This window comes from Planococcus citri, chromosome 1, assembly GCF_950023065.1.
Source record: "Planococcus citri chromosome 1, ihPlaCitr1.1, whole genome shotgun sequence".
Classification (NCBI taxonomy): Eukaryota; Metazoa; Arthropoda; class Insecta; order Hemiptera; family Pseudococcidae; genus Planococcus; species Planococcus citri.
Window position 1 is genome coordinate 50,228,337 of NC_088677.1, and position 23,051 is coordinate 50,251,387.

The following is a 23,051-nucleotide window of genomic DNA, read 5'->3' on the forward strand; positions in this document are numbered from 1 at the left end:
CCATTTTGAAAATTATTAGTTGCTCAAACGGAGGAGTCCCCCTGCGATTTTTCAAATTCTCGAGTGGAAGATTTTTTAAGAACTCGCAAAAAGGTGTTGGCGAAATCGGAGGATCTGACAATGAGTCTACTCTTGTTTAGTCAAATGGAATAGGTCGTATCGAAGATAAATCTGATGGCGTTAATAAAGTTGCATACTCGGTTTGCCGTAAATACAGCGCGTATTATTTACGGGAAATGGAGTATGCAATTCTTTCGAAATCCAGTTGTTTTTTTTTTACAAAATAGCGCTCAATTGTGAAGGCTTATGAGACATATCTCATGACTGGTTGGACTTATGATAAACTCGCTTGTGGGGTTTTGAAGAAAATACATGTTTGGAAGATTCAAATCTAGGCATGAGCCTCTAAAAATCAACAAGCCCGGAGCGACATTTTTTTGTTCCTAAATAAAATGCATTTTTCTATCTTATTTAGGTAATACCAGGATTTTGATTTTGACAACTTTTTTTTTTACGAATATTTGGTGTTATTTCTGTCTTTAACGGTGAATTTAAAAAAAACTCACTGTTGGGAGGGAGGACATTTTTTCTAAATTAATGTAACAAAAAAATAACACGTATTTGTGAGAAAATAGCCTCCGAAAATTCTCTGAAAGTCTCATTATTATCTAGAAAACGGCAACCGAGTAATCTGTACCTACCTAATGTTCTTAAATATTAATTTATGATTACGTTTGGAATTGTTTTTCATTATTTCTTGAGGTTTTTCTTAGGCAAAAAGTAAAATAAAAATTGCTGATAACCTCGTTCCCTAGATAAAACACATGGTTATATTACACGCAAACAATACACAGTTTGAATAAGGGCTATGTAATTGTAATTATCTCGAAAACATTGAAAATTAATATCTACTTATTCTACTGATGCACAACCTATCCGCGCGACCTCCGTGGTGCGTACAATTGTTTTTTTCTCTTTAAATAACCTGTTTGATTAAAATTTGAATGTGGTGTGGGTACTAGGTACTGAGTACATATAGTAACTACTTATGTATTTTGTTTTCTTAGCTAGTACGTCTTTTCTTTTCACATATTCGATACATAATCCACTAAAAGTAGGTAATACTCGAACGAAAAAAATAATTGAATATGTACGTTTCTCCAGTCCAGACGAGAAAAAAATTAGTTGCATTGCACATAACTAGGTATACGATTTTACACGTGTGAATGCCAATAGACAAAAGGACAAAACGCAATTTAGGCAATTTGAAAATTTTTAAAATTTGTATCTATTACGTATTTATTCTACTGGTTCACAACCTATCCCCGCCGCTTCTGTGGTGCGTTAGTCATATTAGTGGGTTTTTTTATGTTGAATAACCTGTTTGGAAGTTTGATAAAATACTACTGTTTCTTTTCGCATTCGCAGCGTGTGAGCTGTGTTTCGACAAATAGCTAGTGCTGTCATGACTAGAAATAACACGCGTTACTCTACAAAATAATTGACGGCATCGAAGATTTTCCATCTTCAATACGCGATCAACTGTCTGGTCGACTGTAGTTTATAATCGGTTCGGGAAATGTGCGGTCCATCGGTATTGTTAGTTTTGATACTAGTATCATCAATCGGTACTGCAATCGCAGCTACTACTTCGAATCCATCGACTGTCAAGTCATCCAAGTCGGCATTGACCACCGCCAGATCTGCACCAAAAAACATTACTAGGAAGGTAATAACTTTTCGGCAAAATTTTGAAAATGTTGAGGAGGAATGCACATGTGTCGCCTTCTATGAATGTGGCGATGAAACGAATACGATAATTAATGTGCCAACGGTGGATGGTGAGTAAGTACATAATATTAAGTATTTAATTACGTACTTTGATTGTAAGATTTTATACGCTCAGTTGAATAACGTTGCCTACATACCTACTTGAATCGGTGAGAACAGAAAGGGACCAAGTCACAATTTCAGAAAAAAATTTTTTCAAGGATATGTGGGTTTTGAAATACGGCGGATCGACTGGTGATGTCAGATTTCCGCAAAACTGCCGGGAAAGTGGTATTTGGGCGCAGAGAAAAAGCAGATCTGCATTGATGACCTTTTTTGTTAAATTTTTTGAATTCTTTGAAAAATAACAAACATTTTCGAGAAGACCAGTTTTTGAAATTCAAGTTCATCTATGTACTGAAAAAAGACGAAAAAATTAACAACTTCGGCAAAAAGTTTTACACCTCACGGGGTTTTTGGTCAATTTAAACGAGATAGCAGTCTAACAAGGGAGGTGCCCCAGGTGACATGCACCGATTTCAATGATTCTTACACCATTGGATAGAGGACATCGAACATAGTCTACCACGAAATTTTCAGCTGCTGAAGTTGATATTTCAATTTTTCAGAGCGATTTTTCGATTTTCACAATTCACATTGCAAATTTGAAAAAATCGAAAAATCGCCCTGGAAGGCTGAATTATCAACTTCAGCAGCTGAAAATTTCACCGTTGGCTAGTCTTATCATACGTATTGAAATACCCAAATAATATAGAAGGTTTCGGTATGCGACCTGCGCCGACTATTTTTGGCCAACTTTTCAAAATTGCCTTGTGAAAATCGAAAAATTGCCCTGGAAGGCTGAAATATCAACTTCAGCAGCTGAAAAATTCACCGCGAAGTAGTCTTATCATATGTATTAAAATTCCCAAATAATATGGAAGGTTTGGGTATGCGACCTGCGCCGACTATTTTTGGCCAATTTTTCAAAATTTGTGTGTGAAAATCGAAAAATCGCCCTGGACGGCTGAAATACGTATCAACTTCAGCAGCTGAAAATTTCACCATAGGCTAGTCTCACCATGTTTATTAAAATGCCAAAATAATATGGGAAGTTTTGGTATGCGACCTGCGCCGAATATTTTTGCTCAGTTTTTCAAATATGCTATGTGAAAATCGAAAAATCGCCCTGAAAATTCGAAATATCAACTTCAGCAGCTGAAAATTTCGTGGTAGACTATGTTCGATGTCCTCTATCCAATGGTGCAAGAATCATTGAAATCGGTGCATGTCACCTGGGGCACCTCCCTTGTTAGATGTACAATGAAGCCTCATTCGTGCCCGAGCAATTTCAAGAGAAATTTTGGTTATTGAGTGCAGAAAGGGTCTAGGTCCCATTTGTTTAAGCAACAACAGCGCCGGCGCACGTAATTTTTTTTTTCGAAACTGTGCTAAAAATTGTGTCTTGGGGTTCTCTGCCAATAACCTTAAGCATGTTTACCAAAAATCTTAGATTTCCGAATGAATCAGTTTTTTGTTATTCCTGAAAACTGTGAAAATGGACTTAGCCCCTTTCTGTTCTCACCTATTCACTTAGTTTTGAGATTATTTTCTCGGAAATTCGATGAAGGTATTTTCTGTAAGGTCAGTTGAGCGGGACCTCCACCAAATACTGCGCAATGCTAGCTAGTCATCGACATTTTGTTTTTTAGTTTTCTGCCAAAACAGATTCCTGGTGATTAGAAGCGATTGAAATAAATAATTTTTTTTCAATTTTTACTCGTAGACAACGATGCAACGGCGATCAGGTCTGCTGTAGACCAAAAAACCCACCACCATCACCGGCACCTTCATCAGCATCCAATAAGTGTGATGATGCTTGCATTTGTGTACCTTTCTATCAATGTATCGATTACCAATCACTGCCAGTACCGCAGACAGATGGAGAGAACTTTGAAAATATAGCCAATCCTAGGTAAAGATACCAGGTTACTTGAAGTTAGTACCTAATTACTGTTTTCATTATATTCGCTTAACATTATCAATATTTATTGTAGATTTCGCTGCGAGCCACCAGATTTCTGTTGTCCACCATGCAATATAATGATCACTGATCCTACGTTTAAAGAATCAGTTCCCGTTAGTCCCTTACCTCCAGTAGAACAAGAATGTGGTATCAAAGGAAAAACCTCCGACCCCAGCGAATCCGATATCGATTCTATAATTAGTATCGGAGTAAAAATCGTTAATGATGACGAAAGTAGGAACCTATTTATATTTTATGTATCGGTATGCATGACTTGACTCGTTTGCTTTTCATCAACGTAGCTATTTGAAACTGGTATGACATTATTGTAGACGGGGAAACGGTATTTGGCGAATTTCCATGGATGGTCGCATTATTTAAAACAGACGATTATTCAACCAATGACGAAGTAATCTGCGGAGCTTCCTTACTATCTCCATTTATTGTTTTGACAGCTGCGCATTGCGTCAAGTAAGTGTTTAGTGCTTAGCGGGCACGCAGTAGATTGGATGGGCTAGGATTAACTTGGTGAGCTTTTTTATTTGTAGCAAAATTGATAAGCGTTCGTTGAGAGTTCGTGTTGGAGAATACATCGTCGGTAGCGATGAAAATGAAACTCTTCCTCATCAAGATCGTACTGTTATTGATGTCCATATACATCCAAATTTCAATCCTAAAAGATTATTCAATGATCTCGCTTTACTAAGCGTTGATAAACCATTTGTTTACGATTCGCACGTAAATAGTATTTGCGCGCCAGTTCTTGGCACCCCTTATGTCGAAAACCACTCGTATGATCCTAAAAGCTGTTGGTCTATTGGTTGGGGAAAGGGTAACATCTGTAAGTACATACCTACCTAGTACCTACCTACTAAGTAGGATATTATTACCTATTTTTTTAAAAAAAAGAGATGAACAGGTTGTCCAGTATTCTAATCTTATGATTTTCTCAGCTCACAAGATTACACAACCGAAGCTAAAGAAAGTCGAATTACCTATTGTGGATCATGACGAATGTCAAAGAAGATTACGGAAAACGAGGTTGGGCGCAAGATTCGCACTAGATTCTAGCTTTGTATGTGCTGGAGGACAAAAAGGATATGATTCGTGCAAGGTAAATAATCCAAGTTGTGATTTATATGTGGTAACTTGATGATCATTACTCTACTTGACGATATAATCGGACAAATTTTGTTTTATAGGGTGACGGAGGTGGGCCATTATTTTGCACATCGCGAGCCAATCACAATCAAGTAATCCAAGTCGGTATCGTTTCATGGGGTATTGGATGTGGCAGTGAAATTCCCGGAATTTATGCATCTTTAGAAGCTAACAGCGACTGGCTTACTGCTGAAACGATTACCATGTCTATATTCAGACCAGAATCGTGATTATTTATGAAAATAACAAATTTAAAATGTTTTATCGCCGTGTTATCCCTGCATTATGATCAGAGACTGATTACCATAATTGACTGACTCATGGTAAATTTGTTAAGACCCGATAAGCAGTAAATACTTCATAAAAAAAATGATAAACGCCTAGGTACCTATAGAAAGACGCAGGAAGGAAGAGTGACGTTGTTAGTGTCGTATTAAGATGAAATTTTATGCAAATGAAACACGAAATAAAAATACCCATGCGGAATGGGCGGAATATCATTTTTTTATACCGACGTACGTAGATTGTGAATAAATTGTTGCAAAGTGATACATCGAACCTAATCAGTTACCTATTTAATATTTACTAGATAACCCGTTTTTCGCGCATACTGCGCTCCTCTTCTAGACGTGAATTGTTCATTTTGAAAATTTTGAAAGTATCTTTTTTCGCCTATAATTCCCAAAAAGTCTTGCTTTTTGCTAACATTGTTATTGTTGCTTTTTGCCGGAAATTGTGAAAGTTTATGGCTGTTTTAATAATTGACAGAAAAAAAAATTGTTTCAAAGCAAAAATTCCAATAATTCTTACTTTTTCATCAAAAATAACCCAAAGCGTAAATTGTTCTCTAAAATATCCTGAAAAGCATCACTCTGTCATCGCTTTATCATTCATTAAAATAATGTCCTACTTTTCTACAAAAATTGAAAAAAAGTATCAGCTTTCTTATAACAATTGCCTGAAAAGTCATGGTTTCATTTAAAGTTGGCAAAAATTTCAAGTTTTAGGCAAAATTGCGAATTAGGCTACCTACTTATCACTTTTTTAGCAGAATTTGCTGAAAAATTCCAAAAATACTTGTTTTTTTTCTACAGTTGAAATGAAACTAACACATTGGATTGGATCTAATACCACATAACTGAAAATTTCAAAGTTTCACTTAACTTTGACCTGGAACTTTTTTAAGCTTTCTTCAAAACTGCGAATGTGTCAAAATGTATTTTATGGCAAGCTTTTTCTAAGCAGACTATGAGTACTCTAAATATTGGTTCGGTACTGGAGAATACTTCAATAAAATACTTACTTAACACAATTTTAGAAATATTCCAAGATTTCCGAGTCAAAAATGCAATTAGGAATTTCCTTAAAACGTGATTCTAATTTTGTCAAGGACTCACAAAAAAAATTCAACCCCTCAGTTGAAAAATCTAAACTCCTACATATAACAGTAGAGATTTTCCCAAATAGTCCAAAACTTGCATAAGTTGATGAAAAAGTGAGATGCTACATAGATATAACCACTCCAGAACTCAAAAAAATGAAACCATGGTTCCAGGATTAATTTTGATACCCAATGTGCTAAAAATAGCACTTTTTCATGTGTACATCAACACCGTTGTTTTTCTGTTTTGAGCTATTTAAAAACTTTTTAAAGCTCCCTTCAGAAACTTTTCAATTTTTGATAAAAACCATCACCACTAAAGTTTAAAAGCTATTTTCAAATTAAAATATTATTGAGTAGTAGAGAATACTGATTGTATGAAGCTTTTTCATGTTTTTTAAGCTTTAGGATTTCATTTAAGCTTTCTTCAAAACTGCGAATGTGTCAAAATGTATTTTATGGCAAGCTTTTTCTAAGTAGACTATGAGTACTCTAAATTGGTTCGGTACTGGAGAATACTAATTTTTTATGTCATATCTGAAGCTTTCTAAAAAATTTTCAGCTTTAAGCTTTCTTCAAAATTTCACGAATATGGTCAAAAAGTATTTTTTGGCAAGCTCGATATAGGTAGACTATACATACTTTAAAATATTCATTGGGCACTGGAGTATTCTAATTTTTACATCATATCTGAAGTTTTTTGAACTTTTTTCAGCTTTAAGCTTCTTCAGAATTTTGCGAATATGGTCAAAAAGTATTTTTTGGGGAGCTCTTTTTAGGGAGACTATACATACTTAAAATATTCATTGGACACTGGAGAATTTTAATTGTTCCTTATGAAGTATGACGCTTTTTGAACTTTTTAAAGCTTTAAGCTCCTCCATGACTTACCCCACAACCTCACCAAAAAAATAACTCCAGACTACGACCTCGAAAACATATCAATCGACATATCACACAATAATATAAGAAACATTTGACATTTGATCTTTTTTGAACTTTAAGCTTTTTTCAAAACTTTACGAATATGGTCAAAAAGTATTTTTGGCAAGCACATTCTAGGTAGGCCATACATACATACATTAAAATAGTTATTGGGTACTGAAAAATTCTAATTGTTTATGTCATGTATAACGTTTTTTGAACTTTTTCGAGCTTTGAATTTTTTCCAAAATTCTACAAATATGGTCAAAAAACATTTTTTGGCAAGCTCTTTCTAGGTACACTATACGTACTTGCGCGTATACATCGACACAGTCATTTATACTGCCTTGAACTTTTTGAGCTTTTTGAAGCTTTTCAAAGCTTTAATCAGAACATTCCAAAGTTTTGATACCACAACCCCACCAAAAAACTGACTCCAGATTCGAACTCTACGACCTCGAAAACATATCAATCGACATATTACACATTATAATATAAGGAAAATTTGACATTTGAGCTTTTTTGAGCTTTAAGCTTTTTTCAAAACTTTACGAATATGGCCAAAAAGTAGTTTTTGGCAAGCACTTTCTGGGTGGACCTCTTACGTAATTTAAAATGTTTATGGGGTATTGAAGAATTCTAATTGTTTACGTCATGTACAAAGCTTTTTCAACTTTTTCGAGCTTTAAGCTTTTTATAAAACTTAACAAATATGGTCAAAAAGTATTTTTTGGCAAGCTCTTTCTAGGTGGACCATACGTACTTTCGCGTATACATCGTCACGCTTGTTTATACTGTATCAATTTTTGAGCTTTTTGAATCTTTTGAAAGCTTTTTTCAAAACTTTTTGAACTTTTGACCAAAACCTGCACATCTACGGGTCAAAAGCTTTTTTTTGAGACATCGTTGAACAAAATCGGTTCGGCAGTTCTTTCAAACGAACGATCACAAAAAAAAACACCTTGCTATTAATATATAGATTGAGCTTTTTTTGAGTTTTAAAGCACACACTTTTTGTGAACTTTTTTCTTCAACATTTGACTTTTTTAGATGCTCTTTCAAGGTATAATATACGTACTACTGTGAATACGTGACATATGCTACATATAGGCTAAAATCAATTATTGAGCTTTTTTGAGCTTTATGGCACAACTTTTTTGTAAACTTTTTTTTTGACATTGGACTTCTTTCGATGCTCTTTCAAGGTGTAATATACATATTTCTCTATATGTCGAATGTATGTACTACGTATAGGCTAAAATCAATTATTGAGCTTTTTTGAGCTTTAAGGCACAACTTTTTTGTGAACTTTTTTCTTCAACATTTGACTTTTTTAGATGCTCTTTCAAGGTATAATATACGTACTACTGTGTATACGTCGAATGCGCTACGTATGGACAAAAATCAATTATTGAGCTTTTTTGAGCATTACGGCGCAACTTTTTGAACTTTTGATTAAAACCTGCACATCTACGGGTTAAAAGCTTTTTTTTTTGAGACTTCGTCGATCAAAATATAATATACATATTTCTCTATATATGTCGAATGCACTACGTATAGGCTAAAATCAATTATTGAGCTTTTTTGAGTTTTATGGCGCAACTTTTTTGTGAACTTTTTTCTTCGACATTTGACTTCTTTTGATGCTCTTTCAAGGTATAATATATGTACTTCTCTGTATACCTCAAGTTGGCTACGTATAGACAAAAATCAATTATTGAGCTTTTTTGAGCTTTAAGGCACAACTTTTTTGTGAACTTTTTTCTTCAACATTTGACTTTTTTAGATGCTCTTTCAAGGTATAATATACGTACTACTGTGTATACGTCGAATGCGCTACGTATGGACAAAAATCAATTATTGAGCTTTTTTGAGCTTCACGGCGCAACTTTTTGAACTTTTGATTAAAACCTGCACATCTACGGGTCAAAAGCTTTTTTTTGAGACTTCGTCGATCAAAATCGGTTCAGCCGTTCCTGAGATCTCGCTGTCACAAGAATCCGGTCATAATTTTAATATATAGATAATACCTTCCATATCAACTGCGAGTTCGTGAATTTTCCGACGCTTGAAGATTGTTTGATTTATTTCAGGGTCAATTAATTGAATATTAATTAGATAGATATACTTACGTTTTCAACAAGAAATACTTAATCATGCGAAGAAATGCTAATTAATTTTTTTTTCCTGCGTAAGTGCGTATAATCGACTAATTACAATCGTGGTCATCTCACGAAAACATAAGTTGATATAGGTACCTCTACCTATGTTATAGAATATGGAATTATAAATTCAACAGTGCAAACTTCATGATCATGACGAATTTCCAGTAGGTAAACCGCTGAATTTGTCGAACATGAATCTTGAAACCAGAAATGAAAATGAAAAAATTCATGAAAAAGAAAAAACGGTAATAACAAATTGGAACTAAGAAAACGCTTAACGAGACGTATTGTCAAATTTTGAAACGATTGCTGCGTAGACTTTTTTCACTTCCTCGTCGCCAAATAGGTACGCGTTGAACATAAACTACTTACATACTTGTAAACTGAATAAATTTGTTTATCGAAAAAAATCCTCTCATGTAAAATTACGCAATATATTCAGGTCCAGTTGCTTCTTCATATTCGATTGTTTAGTGGGCCAGTTTGCCGATGAATGGTATTGATGAAGGATCAGCCCTGGATTTAGGCATGGACCGAGTGGGCGGCAAAATTTCAGAAGCGGCAAATTTTTAATTTTTTTTCACTACTTTTTAAAGAGATGTGAATAATCATGACGATTGATAAAATAATTATGGCTGTCAGCTGGATTAAAAATATGTAAATTGCTATCTTGCATATCGAAAATACCATTTCAAAAAAAAAATTAATTCGATGATTCAATCCAGAAATTCTCCAAAGCTAATCCAGAATACAGTTGTTTAAAATAAAAAAAATGAAAATTAAATTTTGAATATTGATTTTTTTAAATTTAATATTAGATGTTCTTAGATTTTTTTTCAGTTTTTAATGAAACCGAATTTTGAATGTTGATAAAATTTTCAAGATGCTTCTGTAGAGCCAAAAAAGTAAAAACTATGAAACTGTTTCTCTAAAAGAAAGACGCATAAATTTCAGTTTCTTTCTAAATATTTTTCTCTGGGTAAAAAATTGGCTGATGTATTTTTTAAAAATCTATTTCTCGAAAAAAAGTATAATTATAATAATATGTAGTAGTTGTTAATCGTGATTGTAGAATAGAAACCTTCAGATAGATAGGCTGCCCGTTTTAAAAATTGAAAGGCGTAGTTAGATACTTGAATTTTAATTTTGATACTAAATCGTTCCCCTTTAACATATTGTGTTACTGTGTTAGATGAATGTGGGAATTATTCATTAATAACTAACACCACCATTAAAGCATAAAAAATAGGTATACATATTTAGGTAGGTAAGTAGGTATATTCATATAGGTATTCGTAAAAAAAAGCAACATGAAATAATCGATTACGAAGACGTCTTAAACGCGGACATAGTATTAATTTCATTCGTAAGCCATTCGCTGTTTGCTTCTAAAGATGCATACATTCTGGGCATTTCGTGGCTACATCCAATGTCCCATGAAACGACACCGACTTGGATTACTTTATTGTGATTGGCTCGCGAAATGCAAAATAATTGCGTACCTCCGGCGGTATACTGTAGAACAAAAAGTAGTCCAGTTATGGTATAATTTTCAATAGAAATTATTTTGTAGGTCCCATTATAGGAGGTATCATAACTCGAATCACTTACTCTGCACGTATCATAGTATGGATCCTCTTTAGCGCATACAAAGCTAGAATCAAGTATAAATTTTGTTCCTAATTTCGTTGCACGAAGTTTTTGTTGACATTCGTCGTGATTCACGATAAATGTAACTTTCTTTAGCAGTCGTGGGCTTCCGCCAGCTAAGAAAATCGCAAAATTAAAATGCTGGACAAAGTTGCGTGCTTTTAAAAAAATTTAATGCCCCGCTCACCTTGAATGGTATGCTTTTCCCAGCCGACATCCCAGCATTGCTCGGGATCGTACGAATGTTTTTCGCCATAAGGAGTGCCGACTAGTGGTACGCAAATACCATTTATGTAGGAATCGTAAACGAATGGTTTGTTAACACTTAGTAAAGCGAGATCATTGTATAATCTTTTCGGATCATAATTTGGATGTATGTGGATAGCATTTACAGTTCGATCTTGATGAGGAAGAGTTTCATTTTCATGGCTACCAACATTGTATCCTCCAACACGAACTTTCAACGCTTTGATCTCAATTATTTTGCTGAAAAAAAAATTACCAAATGAAAATAACAAAGTCTAGGTAGATTACTGCTCGGTGGACGTACTCACTTTACACAATGTGCGGCCGTTAGAATAATAAATGGCGATATTATAGAAGCTCCGCATATTATTTCATCATCGTCAGTAGAATTACTATTTGTTTTGACTTTTAGTAATGCGGCTGTCCACGGAAATTCGCCCAGTACTGTTCCCCCTCCTGCGTTAATTTATACCTTACAGTTTTAAATGACACGTGCAGAAAAACTATAGTCCATCAAATACCTACCTTTATGAACAGACGTGATTAATTTTTCTCCATAAACTGAATAATCGGTTTTTGTGCCAGTATCATTATTGCTAGGAGGTTCACCTCTGATTCCACATTCTTGTTCGACAGTAAGAACAGGACCAACAGTGCTGAATTCTACTGACCTATGTGATCCCACTTCAGTCGAGGATTGAGATGGAACGTCTCTAGCGCTGGTCGATGTTGACCTGGATGACGATATCGTAGAGGAACTCAAAATAGTAGCTGCGACTGTAATACCGATGGACGATATTAGCACCAAGGCTAGCACTACCAATGAACCGTAACCGTACATACTGCGAACTGTTTATAAACTAACGTAAATACAATCGACCAGACTGGGCGATCGTAGATCGTACATTCGAGATGAAAAATCTCGTACGCCATTCATTCTTTGATACGATTTGCGAGCAACGATTATCCTATAAAGGGTAACAAGTGTTAGGTATATGTGTACGTACGTAAATGTGCACACTTACGCGTTACACAAATTTCTATCAAACTGGTTCTCTCAACTGAGAAAACCCATGTGGACGCGAGACGAGCAACGAAGGTTGCTTCGGTAGAAGTTTCTGAACAGCATAATCATCATGAAGAAAGAGTAAGTATGAAAACGTTGAATGAATTTTCAAAATTTTTAATTTTATTAATCGATTCAAAAGAATGTACCTACTACCTCCTAAGGTATAGCCTAAAATAATGAAAGCGAATTTAAATTTAAATATATAGGTATAATTAATGACATGACCAAAGTATAGCTTTATAAGAAAATTTTAACAACCCGTCATTTGAAATTGACCTGAAATTTGACTTGCTAAAAGAGAATACTACTCAAACCTCAGAACCAAATTTTATTTTTAAATTATTGGCGAATTTTCGGAAACCCAACGCAACTTTTGAACCGATTTTCAGTTTCCAGAAAAAGTCAACTGTTCTCCAGCCTGGTGGAATTGCAAGCTTTCGTTTTGCAGCTTTGCTCCTTTTTTAAAGCTCTTTAAATTTTGCGAGCGTAGCTCCAACTGCTAGCTCTTTTGACAGTTTCCGATATTTCAACACCTGAGCCTTGAGCTCACTTTAAAACTAAGCTCAAGCTCTTAGCTAAGTGTGTTCTACGTCTCTCTTTTTTGAGTGAAACAAAACATTATACCCAACATGTGACGAGTTAAGAATGTTCAGTTTTGAAACTGATTAAAATAAACCATATTTTATTTCAATAAAATGAAAATGAATTATGCTTCATGAATAATTCTCCAAATTGGGGCATATTTCAGAATCAAACCAATTTTTCAAAGATGATGTGTGGTACAATTTAGGTAGATGTCTATTTATTTCTTCAAAAATTGTGAGCAATCGTCTGCCTTGGCCTTTCCGCACATTTTGATACGTCTAACTGATCGAGAATTTGCCTATCTGGGAAAGTGAAGGGGCGCCAGATGGGGCAGCGTGATTTAAAATAGGTAGTGATATATTGTATAAAAAGAAAATAAAAATAAAAAAAAAATAGGGATAGATTTAAATAACAAGAATAAATTAAATTATTCTTAACTGAATATTTAAATCATATTGATTTGGGTTGAATTAAATTATGATTTTATGAAAAACATGAAAGCTGCTTCAGTCAAGTAGGTAGGTGGTAAACAAAATTAGTGAATTGAATCAATTTAAAATAATCATTTTAGAAAAATCCAAATTGAATTAAATTTAAATTAAATTAAAATCACTGAAATCAGATTCATTAGGTGGAATATTTTTTTTTAAATCGAATTAAATTAACCTTCAGCCCCATGGGAAAAAATAGTAGCTCCTTCGCCAAAGTACTAGGTAGGCCTACTTCAAAACTACTACTTACTTGGCTTTAAATCATGCTTTAAATTGAGTTAAGTTAAATTCTAATCGAAATCAAATTCAAATTAGTAAAATTTGATGACATTATTTTGAATTAAAATTGAATGAAATGAAATTGTTTTAAAAAATCTGAGCCCTGTGAGTGGGGTCCCCGCAAATTTTGGTCATTTTGTATTTCAATTCATGATTTTATTCTTCCTGTGGGTTCTCCTTCCTGAGTGAGCCTGATTTTGAAAATTTCTCTCATTTTCTGAATCAAAAAAAAAAAGTAGGTATATTATACTGAAACAAGCGAAGAAGGGGAATGAGCTGAATGAGCATGTCGAGATGTGGATAATATTGATAAGAAATTTTCCTCTCTACTCCACTTCACCTTACACGTCTCGTAATCATCATGCTCGATTTATCGATGTTCTTGTATTGTTAATTTGTTATCGCTTCACTGCCGGTTCCAGGAATAACTCAAACCCATTTTATCATTGTAACTCTTGCAACGCAGTCGTTGGATTCCGTACTGGGTGTACTACACAGTGCTTATCACTACAAAGCTGGTTCGGCAGACATAGAATTTACATTGACGTTGTTGAAAGTTTAATTGCATTTTAGTGCCACTGTCATTTGGTTAATTTGAGTCCTCGTATTTGCTGAATAAGTTTTCTGCAAGCTCATCTGTTACTGCGCGTTGTTATTCCGTACATCAAAAACGAGTAAGTATGCTTCCCTATCCCTACCTTATATTTTTACTGATAACGTTCTTTTATAGTTTATAATGCTTACTTTCACGTTAGATTTATTGAAATGAAAAATCGAAACCCTCATCAGTATGCTATATAAGATGTACCTAGACCTACCCACGTACATAGACATAAGTACATATGTACATTATTATACCTAGTGTTTTAATAAAAATACCTACCTACCATACTCTATTTGTAAATTGTATCGCAATTATTTATTACAGGTGCGTAATATGTGGCCTTCTCGCGATGATAGTGTTAATCAGCCAGTTTCATTGATAACAACTCCGCTGATTCAATCAACGAGTCTATCGCCGAGGTTTCAAAATGAACCAAATATTTTTCAAAATGCAGAACCAGTCTACAAAAACGTTCAGCATCAGAATTCGTCGTCGATAATTTCACACCATGAACCTACTCATACCGACGCCGATGAAACAGCGAATTCTTCCTTACTGGTAAAATGTCTCATCGAAAAATTCCAACAGTTGGAAGTTTGTGTGAATGAAAAAGTTGATAATTTACTCGAACGTAATCGCACAACAGAACGACGTATGTTCTTAACTCTTTGTCCACTTGGTCTGAATATCGAAGCAGCTTGCGAAAGGTTTCTCGCAAACAGCCAATTGTTCGAAGATTTCAAAACCGAACTGAAAGAAGACTTCGTAAGTTATCAATCGGAACAGGACAAGTTGCTAAATATCTTGCAGGGTGGTATGGATGATATTAAATTGACTCTCGGTTGCAATAAACCTAGCTACGACAATTTCAGAACAGATCCGACAATTTTACAACTGGTGCCGAAATTCGACGACGTATACAAGAATTATCCTACCGGCTTCTTGAAGAATTTTGAATTTTTTGTCGAAACCACCGCGATTGGACCAGCGTTGCGACGTTTATTATTCATACACGCCGTGCAGCTCGATAATCATATTTGGAGAAAATACGTTGCCAATATTGAAACTTTCGAAGGACTCGTAAAACCGTTTCTAGACTTGACCTGGTCTAAAAAACATCAAACGCGAGTTTATTTAGAGTTTGAGAAGACTTCTTTCAAATATTTATCGCTCGAAGAGACTAGTACCGAAGCGAAAAAGTGGTGTAATATTATCCATGACATGGAGTACGTGTGTTTCCAGAGTTTTCGTATTTCTCTCGTGGAAAAATTACCCAGACATTGGCAGGATGCGTTGAGAGTATTCAACCTATCTGATTTTGAAAAGTTGAAGGAAGGTATCGATATGTGTCTTAAACAAGATTCTGCTATTCCTACTGTCGATTACATCAAGCAGGCATGAGAACGATTGTGATCTTATTATTTTTTTAAATTTAGTTATAGTATAGTTATTTTTGTGTTTGTAGCGGTTTGTTTTTGTATGTTATTGAGTTTTTATATTTTTTGACTATTTCGCAGCTATACGGTTTTTGTTCGTTTTTTTATTTTTTAGATTTGTTTTTTGTTATTTTTTTTGCTACATTTTTTGTATATTAGTAAGGTAAGTACCTAACTACTTACTATCTTATTTGTTCGTTTTTTTGCGTCAAAAATGTTTCAAATAGGTACCTAGTTTGTAAATTGTGAATCTTATTCAGTGAAATTAGGGTACTAGAATTTTGATATATCAGAATTGTGCGTTCAAATTGATTGCTCGATTGAATAAAAGAAATGTTGGTGTTTCGTTTTTTTTTTTTTTTCCAAAACATTTTATTCGTATCTGTGATAATTATTCTAGGTGTCTATTGATTAAAATTTTGAATCATTTTTTACAAAAAAATCGCTATAAAAGTGAGAGTAAGAAAATATGAAAATCAAAGTGATGTTATGGCACAGTCAAATATAATTATAAATTTGTGATCACGGTGCGGTGGAAAACACACTCAAAAAAATTGAAAAATATATCACTTCTATTGGAAAAAAATACAAAAATACAAAAATAAATATCTACCTAGAAATTGAATGAGTTAGGCGCATGTTACAAAAACGTTCTAGACACAGAAATAGTATTGAATTCGTTGGTAAGCCATTCGCTGTTTGCTTCCACAAACGCATAAACACCGGGAATAGTAGTACCACATCCAATGCCCCAGGAAACGACACCAACTTGAATAAATTTGTTTTCATTTTTTCGTGAAGAACAAAAAAACGGCCCTCCTCCATCACCCTGTGAAACAAATTTAATTCAATCATGGCATTAGGTTAAGTTGATTACATCATCATAATACTATTCGAGTCACTTACTATGCACGAATCAAATCCTTTTTGTCCTCCAGCGCATAAAAAGCTAGAATCGAGTACGAATCGTTCACCTAACCTCGTTTTTCGCAATTTTTCTTGGCAATTGTTATGATCCACAATAGGTAATTCCACTTTCTTTAATTTATGTTGCGTACTCTTGTCACCTGAGGAAGTCATAATAAGTAAGTAGGTACATCGGTAGAATGCATTGCTGACACAAACTGTTGATGTTAATGATGTTTTATTGTTGAAAAAAAAAATGAAATTTCACTCACCAAACATATTCCTTCCCCAACCAGCAACCCAGCAGCGTTTAGGATTGTAAGAACGTGGCGAAGCATAAGGAGTACCAACCAGTGGCACGCAAATACCATTTATGTGGGAATCGTAAACGAATGGTTCGTTAACACTTAGTAAAGCGAGATCATTGTATAATCTTCTAGGACTATAATTTGGATGTACGTGGATAGCATTTACAGTTCGATCTTGATGAGGAAGAGTTTCATTTTCATCGCTACCGATGTTGTATTCTCCAACACGAACTCTTAATAAGTGTTTATCAATTTTGCTGCAAATTGAACGAGATTAAGTGACGAAGGTGAATATCAATACAGACTGTACAGTGTACAGCTTAACATCCACTGGACACTCACTTTACGCAATGTGCTGCTGTTAAAACGATAAATGGTGATAATAAGGAACCTCCGCAAATTGCCGGACTATTGATAGAATTGTTATCATTTGTTTTGAATAATGCAACCATCCAAGGAAATTCACCAAATTCGGTTTCCCCATCTACATGAATTCACATTGGTTTTAATACTTACTTAGACTAGATTATGTGGATGGGCAAATAAACACAGCAAGATATGTTCCTACTTTCGTCTTTATTTTGAATTCTTTCACCAATAGTAATTATAGTATCGATATCGGGTTCGTTTGAGGTTTTACCCCTGATACCGCATTCTTGTGGAATAGCAGGACTGGAACTAACATTGCTGGATTCTGTTGATATAGGCGTACGTACTGGATTAATACTGCTGGGTTCTGTTGATGAATTTGAAGGTAATCGCGCGGTGCTTACACTGCTGGGATCTGTTGATGTAGGCAATTGTACAGGATTAACACTGGTGGATTCTGTTGATGTGGGTACTTTCACATCACTGGAAGATTGTGTCGGAGATGGGGTAGCAACAGTGCTGATTAAATTAGTAACTGAAGAGAAGTCTTGACTTATGTTGCATGGTGGGCAACAGACATCTGAAGGTTCGCAGCTAAATCTGAAATAATAATTAGGTATTATTTACGTTTCAGCATACGTTGAGTATTAATATGATCCGATGGTAAATGTGTCCTTACCCACGACTGACTATAATTTCATCGTCTGCCTGCGGTATTAGAAATGATTGGTGGTCGATATTACAGTGCCAGAATGGTACACAAATGCATGCCCCATCACATTTACTGGCTGGTGGCAACGATGAGGGAGTTGATGGTGGAGTTGTTGATGTGGATGTGTCAGTTTGTAATGGCAATGATGGAATAACTCCTTTGCAGCAGACTTCGCCGCTATTGCACTGATCTCTGCAAGTAAAAATCAAAGCAAAAACATTAATTATGTACAATCCTAACTTGTAGAATTCTGAATGCTGTGCAAAAAAGCTTTTGTTCATATTTTACCTATGTGTATCTTCAAAACTGAAGGTGTAGCTCCTTCAATTTTGAAGATAGGCTAAAGTCTGAACTTTTTTGTGTTATTTTCAAAATTTTGCAGCCGACGTAATTATGTAGGTATATTAAGTTCATCTCTTATGTGCATGTGTGTATTCCTTCCAGGAATTATGCAAGCCCTGACGAAATGAACCCATAACTTTATCACTGCGTTTTTAGGATCGGAAAACCAACCGACATTTATGTAGGTAGTAGGTACCTAATTTAGATTGCCTATACCTGTTCCGGAACATATGTAACACAAACAATTAGGCGATAGGTAATAATGATAGGTACTTACTGGCCAGAAGTCGTCGGCACGCTAACTACCTTATCATTATCACACGAATAGTAATCAACGCAAGTACATTCTTCATCAACATATTCAATACATTTCCGAAATGTTACCACTTTTCTCGAAGTGTTATTTGATGAAGATCTGGCCGATGCCAACCTGGATGACTTTACTGTCGACAGATTCGAAATAGTAGTTGCGATTGTAATACCAACCGAAGATATTAGCACCAAAACAGACACAACCGACGGACTGTACATATTGAGAACCGATTATAGACTATACGATCGGCTAGACAGTTAATCGTGTGTTTGAGATGAAGAATCTCTAATGCTGTCGTGACCAAGGCGATTTGCACTTTGCAATTATCTTTGAGGGTAAAGCGTGTTATTTATAGTTATGACGGACCGGGCTCATTCGTCGAAACATCGCTCACACGCTGCGAATATGCGAAGATACAGACTTACTACCTAGATAATCAAAACACATAAGTACCATAATGTACATCTACATACCTACACTTTATTCAAATTTCCATCAAACGGGTTATTCAACGAGGAAAAAATAATATACTCATACTTACCTACTACAGAGGTCGCTTGGATACGTCTTCCAAGCATTTAATCGTGAAGATGGGAGAAATTAGGTAGGTATCCAAGAATTAATTTTGAAAAATTCAAGATAAACCTGAATAGGATATTTAGGTTTTGTCAAGTTGAAGTTTTTTCTAGGTAATGAGGTTGGCCGCCATTTAATTGATATGGAAAAACCAAAAGATGATAAAACACTGATGGTCGAAGGTATTTGGCTCCAAGTTGAACGAAAAGTTTCATTTTTGGTTTGGACTGAAGCAGTAAACATGCTCTGAAGTCCTCGCAACCGAGAATTCAGCTGCTTGAATTTATTTTTAAATTTTGAGAATTTTTTCAAAGATCATTGTTTTACATAGGTACCTAAATAAAATTTATGGTATTTTTTTTTCATCTAACATCGGTCTCTCAACACCAAATTTCCTCGTTCCTAATCTAGGTACCTAATGTGGGTACTTGAAATTTTTGAATATGTCACATTCATGATTAAGAATATCCCTGAAAATTGATTTCCAAAAATCGGTGGTTCTTGTAAATTTCAAACAGGCCACCCTTGGACGATTTTTTGAATTTAATTTGAAATCTTATTATTGTCAAAAATATGGGATTGGCTTCTTATCTGTCTGTATTTGGTGAGGAAATCTCTGAGTAAAACTCAAAATGTGGTCAAATTGAGGCCAAAATCGGAAATTGTGGCTCATTTTACCTTCCACATCGATTTATGGTGGTTTCGAACTGTTCTGGAATCATTCGCAGGTTTTTAAAATGAACCGAAAAAAAAATTCTAAACCTATGTACATTAAGTATATAAATTCTATAAACTCAGATATATCATCTTTGGTTCTGTCCGTTCAAGTCGAGAATTTTTTTCTGACTGAGTTTACTTTTTGAAATAAAAAGTGAGAGGGGTACTTTCAAGCTGCTCAGAAGCCTCCAGAGATTTTTGGACTTTCTAGATATTAATTTTTATACTTTTTGTAAGAGCTAGAAAATTCAAAAAACCGTTGAAGGCTTCAAAATAAATGTAGTTTGAAAAAAATAAATACCCAAATACCCGGTAGATTTTTTGAAGTTGAAAATAGAATAGGACATGAATCAAATTTCAGTTTTTTTTTTGAAATTGTCACGTTTGTTGGAGAATCCTTTTGATTTAGATTTTTGAAGGTCCTGAATTTCATTTTGGCTCTTTTCAGGGCAATTCCTCCAAAAATAGAAAATTCAAAAATCCGCTGGAGGCTTCGGAGTGGCTAAAAACCACTATCCTTCGGTGTAAGAGGTCGAAAATAGTGTACATAGACTACATACCTACATATCGAATTTCAGTTTTACACCTCAATTTAATCAAATTTCAGACTTTTCATAAATACTTAATGGGCGTAATTTGAACTTTCAAAAATCACAAATTAAATTTAGTGGGTATGTAAACTTTGGCCCAGTGGTATATTTTTAGATGGTATTTTTAATTTCTCAGTGTTCGATCCAAGAATTTTTCTGCTGGTTGGAATAGCTTCCTTATGAAATATTTTTATGCGAAATGGGGGCGAGAGATAGGAATTTAAATCAAACTAGACATTTTGGAAAAGCCGTATAACTAGAGAGAACCTCTGCCTCAGTGAGTTCTGTGAAAATAAATGAACCAAAAGAATAAGTAAACGCTATCCCAGCAAATAGGAGGAATTCGAAAAAAATGGAATATTTTTTCAAAAGTGAATTCTTGATTTCTTGGATTATGATTTCCAAGTACCCACGTAAGTATCTCATACAAATTTGCGTTCAGAATGATCGAAAATGTCAAAAAAAAAACAAGACTTCCTCCTCTTAATTTAGCCCTCATCGTTAACTCGACAAAATATACCTACGCCTAAAATTCTGCACAACTACGCGCATGTATGTAAATATGGAAAACAAGTTGCCTATCTATGAAACACGTTCAGTTGAAAAAAATTGTAATGCCTACATTTTGGACTCAAATAATGTGCTCAAAACAAAAAATGACCAATTCTTGTCTAATAACTAGGTACATAAAATAATGTTGATACTCGTGAATTGTTATTTTAGTAAGGTTAAGAAAGAACAATTCAAGTTTTCTTCTACACAGATTATCTTTGAAATTAAACGTTTGAAATTTACAATTTCATCTTCACTGCTCGTATTGCTCAGGTATTTATGTCATGTGGGCACTTAGACTGAGATTCACACAAATGGATAAAAAATATTTTTATCGCATGTGTTTCTTAATTTAGTTATAGGTATGGTTTTTCAAGCAGTCGAATAGTAATTAGTGGCTCAAGTTTCAAATTAATCGTCAAGAACTCATCAGCAAAATGTTTATTATTTTTGGTGCCGTTCGTGTTGGTCATTATCGCAGATAATTTCGCATCAGAGCACGAGTCATCGAAAAAAGACGAAAATGAATTAATCCTGACCTCATTGATAAAAAAAAAGAAGATACCTATAGACTCAGCCAAAGAAAAATCAAAAGTTCCTCCATCGTTTCCCAACGTCTTCGGCCATTCGGGATAAGTATTTGACTGTTTCTAAGTAGTCCATTTTTCTGGTTTTTTTAACAATCCAGTTCAGAGTGGTTGTCACGTCCTGTGATACTTTAGTTACAAGGAGGTCCGCGCTGTAGTTCTATGTTTGGACTTTTTGCTGAAAATGACCCTTTTAGTTGAACATTCAGGTAAACCGGTGAAGAGCAAGTATTTGTAGACCAATCATTCATCTGCATTGCAAGCAACTAAACAAATTTTACACATACTCGTACCTACATATGAATTGATTGAAGTACCTACATATTTCTAGGTACTTAAATCGTTTCCTTCAGTTGTATGACGTTAGTTTTCTGATTGAACTATTATAAATGGTGCGGGGAAGGAGGTAAGCGGATTTTTTGCGTTCTTGAAGGATCATCTGACCAATTTCTCAATATACATATTATGATGTGACGTTGGTCATTTCGTCATGAAAGTCATGAAGTTAAGATGTATGCGCGTCATACGTCAATGCTGGGTAATTTATATAAGTTAGATGAGTAGATATTTTATATATGAATACACGTACCTAGTACCTTGTGGTGCCCGGGTCTTTTATGGTAATTGTGGTGCCCGCGTACATAGAGGATCACATATTTTGTATGTATGATAAAGGTGTTTTGGTGCAGTTTGGATTTTTCATCATAGTTAGTCATAGAGGTGCCCGATACATAAACTTGGTATTTGTGGTGCCTGCCTCAGGAAATTTTTTTTTTCACCTTAGAGTGCATTTCACTCGATTCTGCATCGTTTTATATAAAAAGACCTTGTGGTGCCCGATGTGGGCGCCACAAGCCCAAAACCGGGCACCACAATGACTACGTATACTTAAAACGGGCACCACAATGACTAAGTTTAAATCTAGGTATACATATGTATTTAAGCGTAATTGGGGCTTTTGATGAAATTATGGAATAGGTAAGTTTCGGTATGCACATTGTACATTGAGATTGCGGATTTTCGATTGCATTTTAAAAAATTAATAAGTACTTGGATAATTTCTATACTTAGGGCTGCTTACTCCAAAGTTTTTCAATTTGAGTTCAGAGTTAGAAAATGTGAATAAAAAGTTGACGACTTTGGAGCAAATGATGCTCATGTTAGGCACCAGATTCTAAATTAGATACATATAAACTTCGCGAATGAAGCATCTATATCTGTACAATTTGTTTAGTGCATTATCGATTTCGTGATGAACTTCGTACCAGTTATGAACTCTGTGTTATTAGCAT

The 23,051-nt window shown here is 34.7% G+C and overlaps 3 protein-coding genes across 3 annotated transcripts; 1 reads left to right on the forward strand and 2 right to left on the reverse strand.

Moving 5' to 3' along the window:
• The first annotated feature begins 1,410 nt into the window (after positions 1-1,410).
• Positions 1,411-16,132, forward strand: LOC135832511 (phenoloxidase-activating factor 2-like). The gene is made up of 9 exons (XM_065345801.1): positions 1,411-1,845; positions 3,557-3,745; positions 3,828-4,030; positions 4,129-4,267; positions 4,345-4,637; positions 4,750-4,910; positions 4,999-12,470; positions 14,170-14,421; positions 14,676-16,132. The coding sequence occupies exons 1-7, from the start codon at positions 1,580-1,582 to the stop codon at positions 5,185-5,187; spliced, it is 1,440 nt and encodes a 479-aa protein (XP_065201873.1). The 5' UTR covers positions 1,411-1,579; the 3' UTR covers positions 5,188-12,470; positions 14,170-14,421; positions 14,676-16,132.
• On the reverse strand, positions 10,425-12,164 carry LOC135832515 (phenoloxidase-activating factor 2-like). The gene is made up of 5 exons (XM_065345806.1): positions 11,849-12,164; positions 11,632-11,779; positions 11,265-11,563; positions 11,039-11,193; positions 10,425-10,942 (listed from the first exon to the last, which is right to left on the reverse strand). Exons 1-5 carry the CDS (start codon positions 12,162-12,164, stop codon positions 10,751-10,753), a joined length of 1,110 nt encoding a protein of 369 aa, XP_065201878.1. The 3' UTR covers positions 10,425-10,750.
• Positions 16,133-16,341: 209 nt separating the features above from the next.
• LOC135832509 (serine protease 44-like) lies at positions 16,342-19,102 on the reverse strand. The gene is made up of 7 exons (XM_065345799.1): positions 18,702-19,102; positions 18,050-18,274; positions 17,570-17,970; positions 17,344-17,485; positions 16,966-17,258; positions 16,694-16,854; positions 16,342-16,616 (listed from the first exon to the last, which is right to left on the reverse strand). The coding sequence occupies exons 1-7, from the start codon at positions 18,953-18,955 to the stop codon at positions 16,428-16,430; spliced, it is 1,665 nt and encodes a 554-aa protein (XP_065201871.1). The 5' UTR covers positions 18,956-19,102; the 3' UTR covers positions 16,342-16,427.
• Between the last annotated feature and the right edge of the window lie 3,949 nt (positions 19,103-23,051).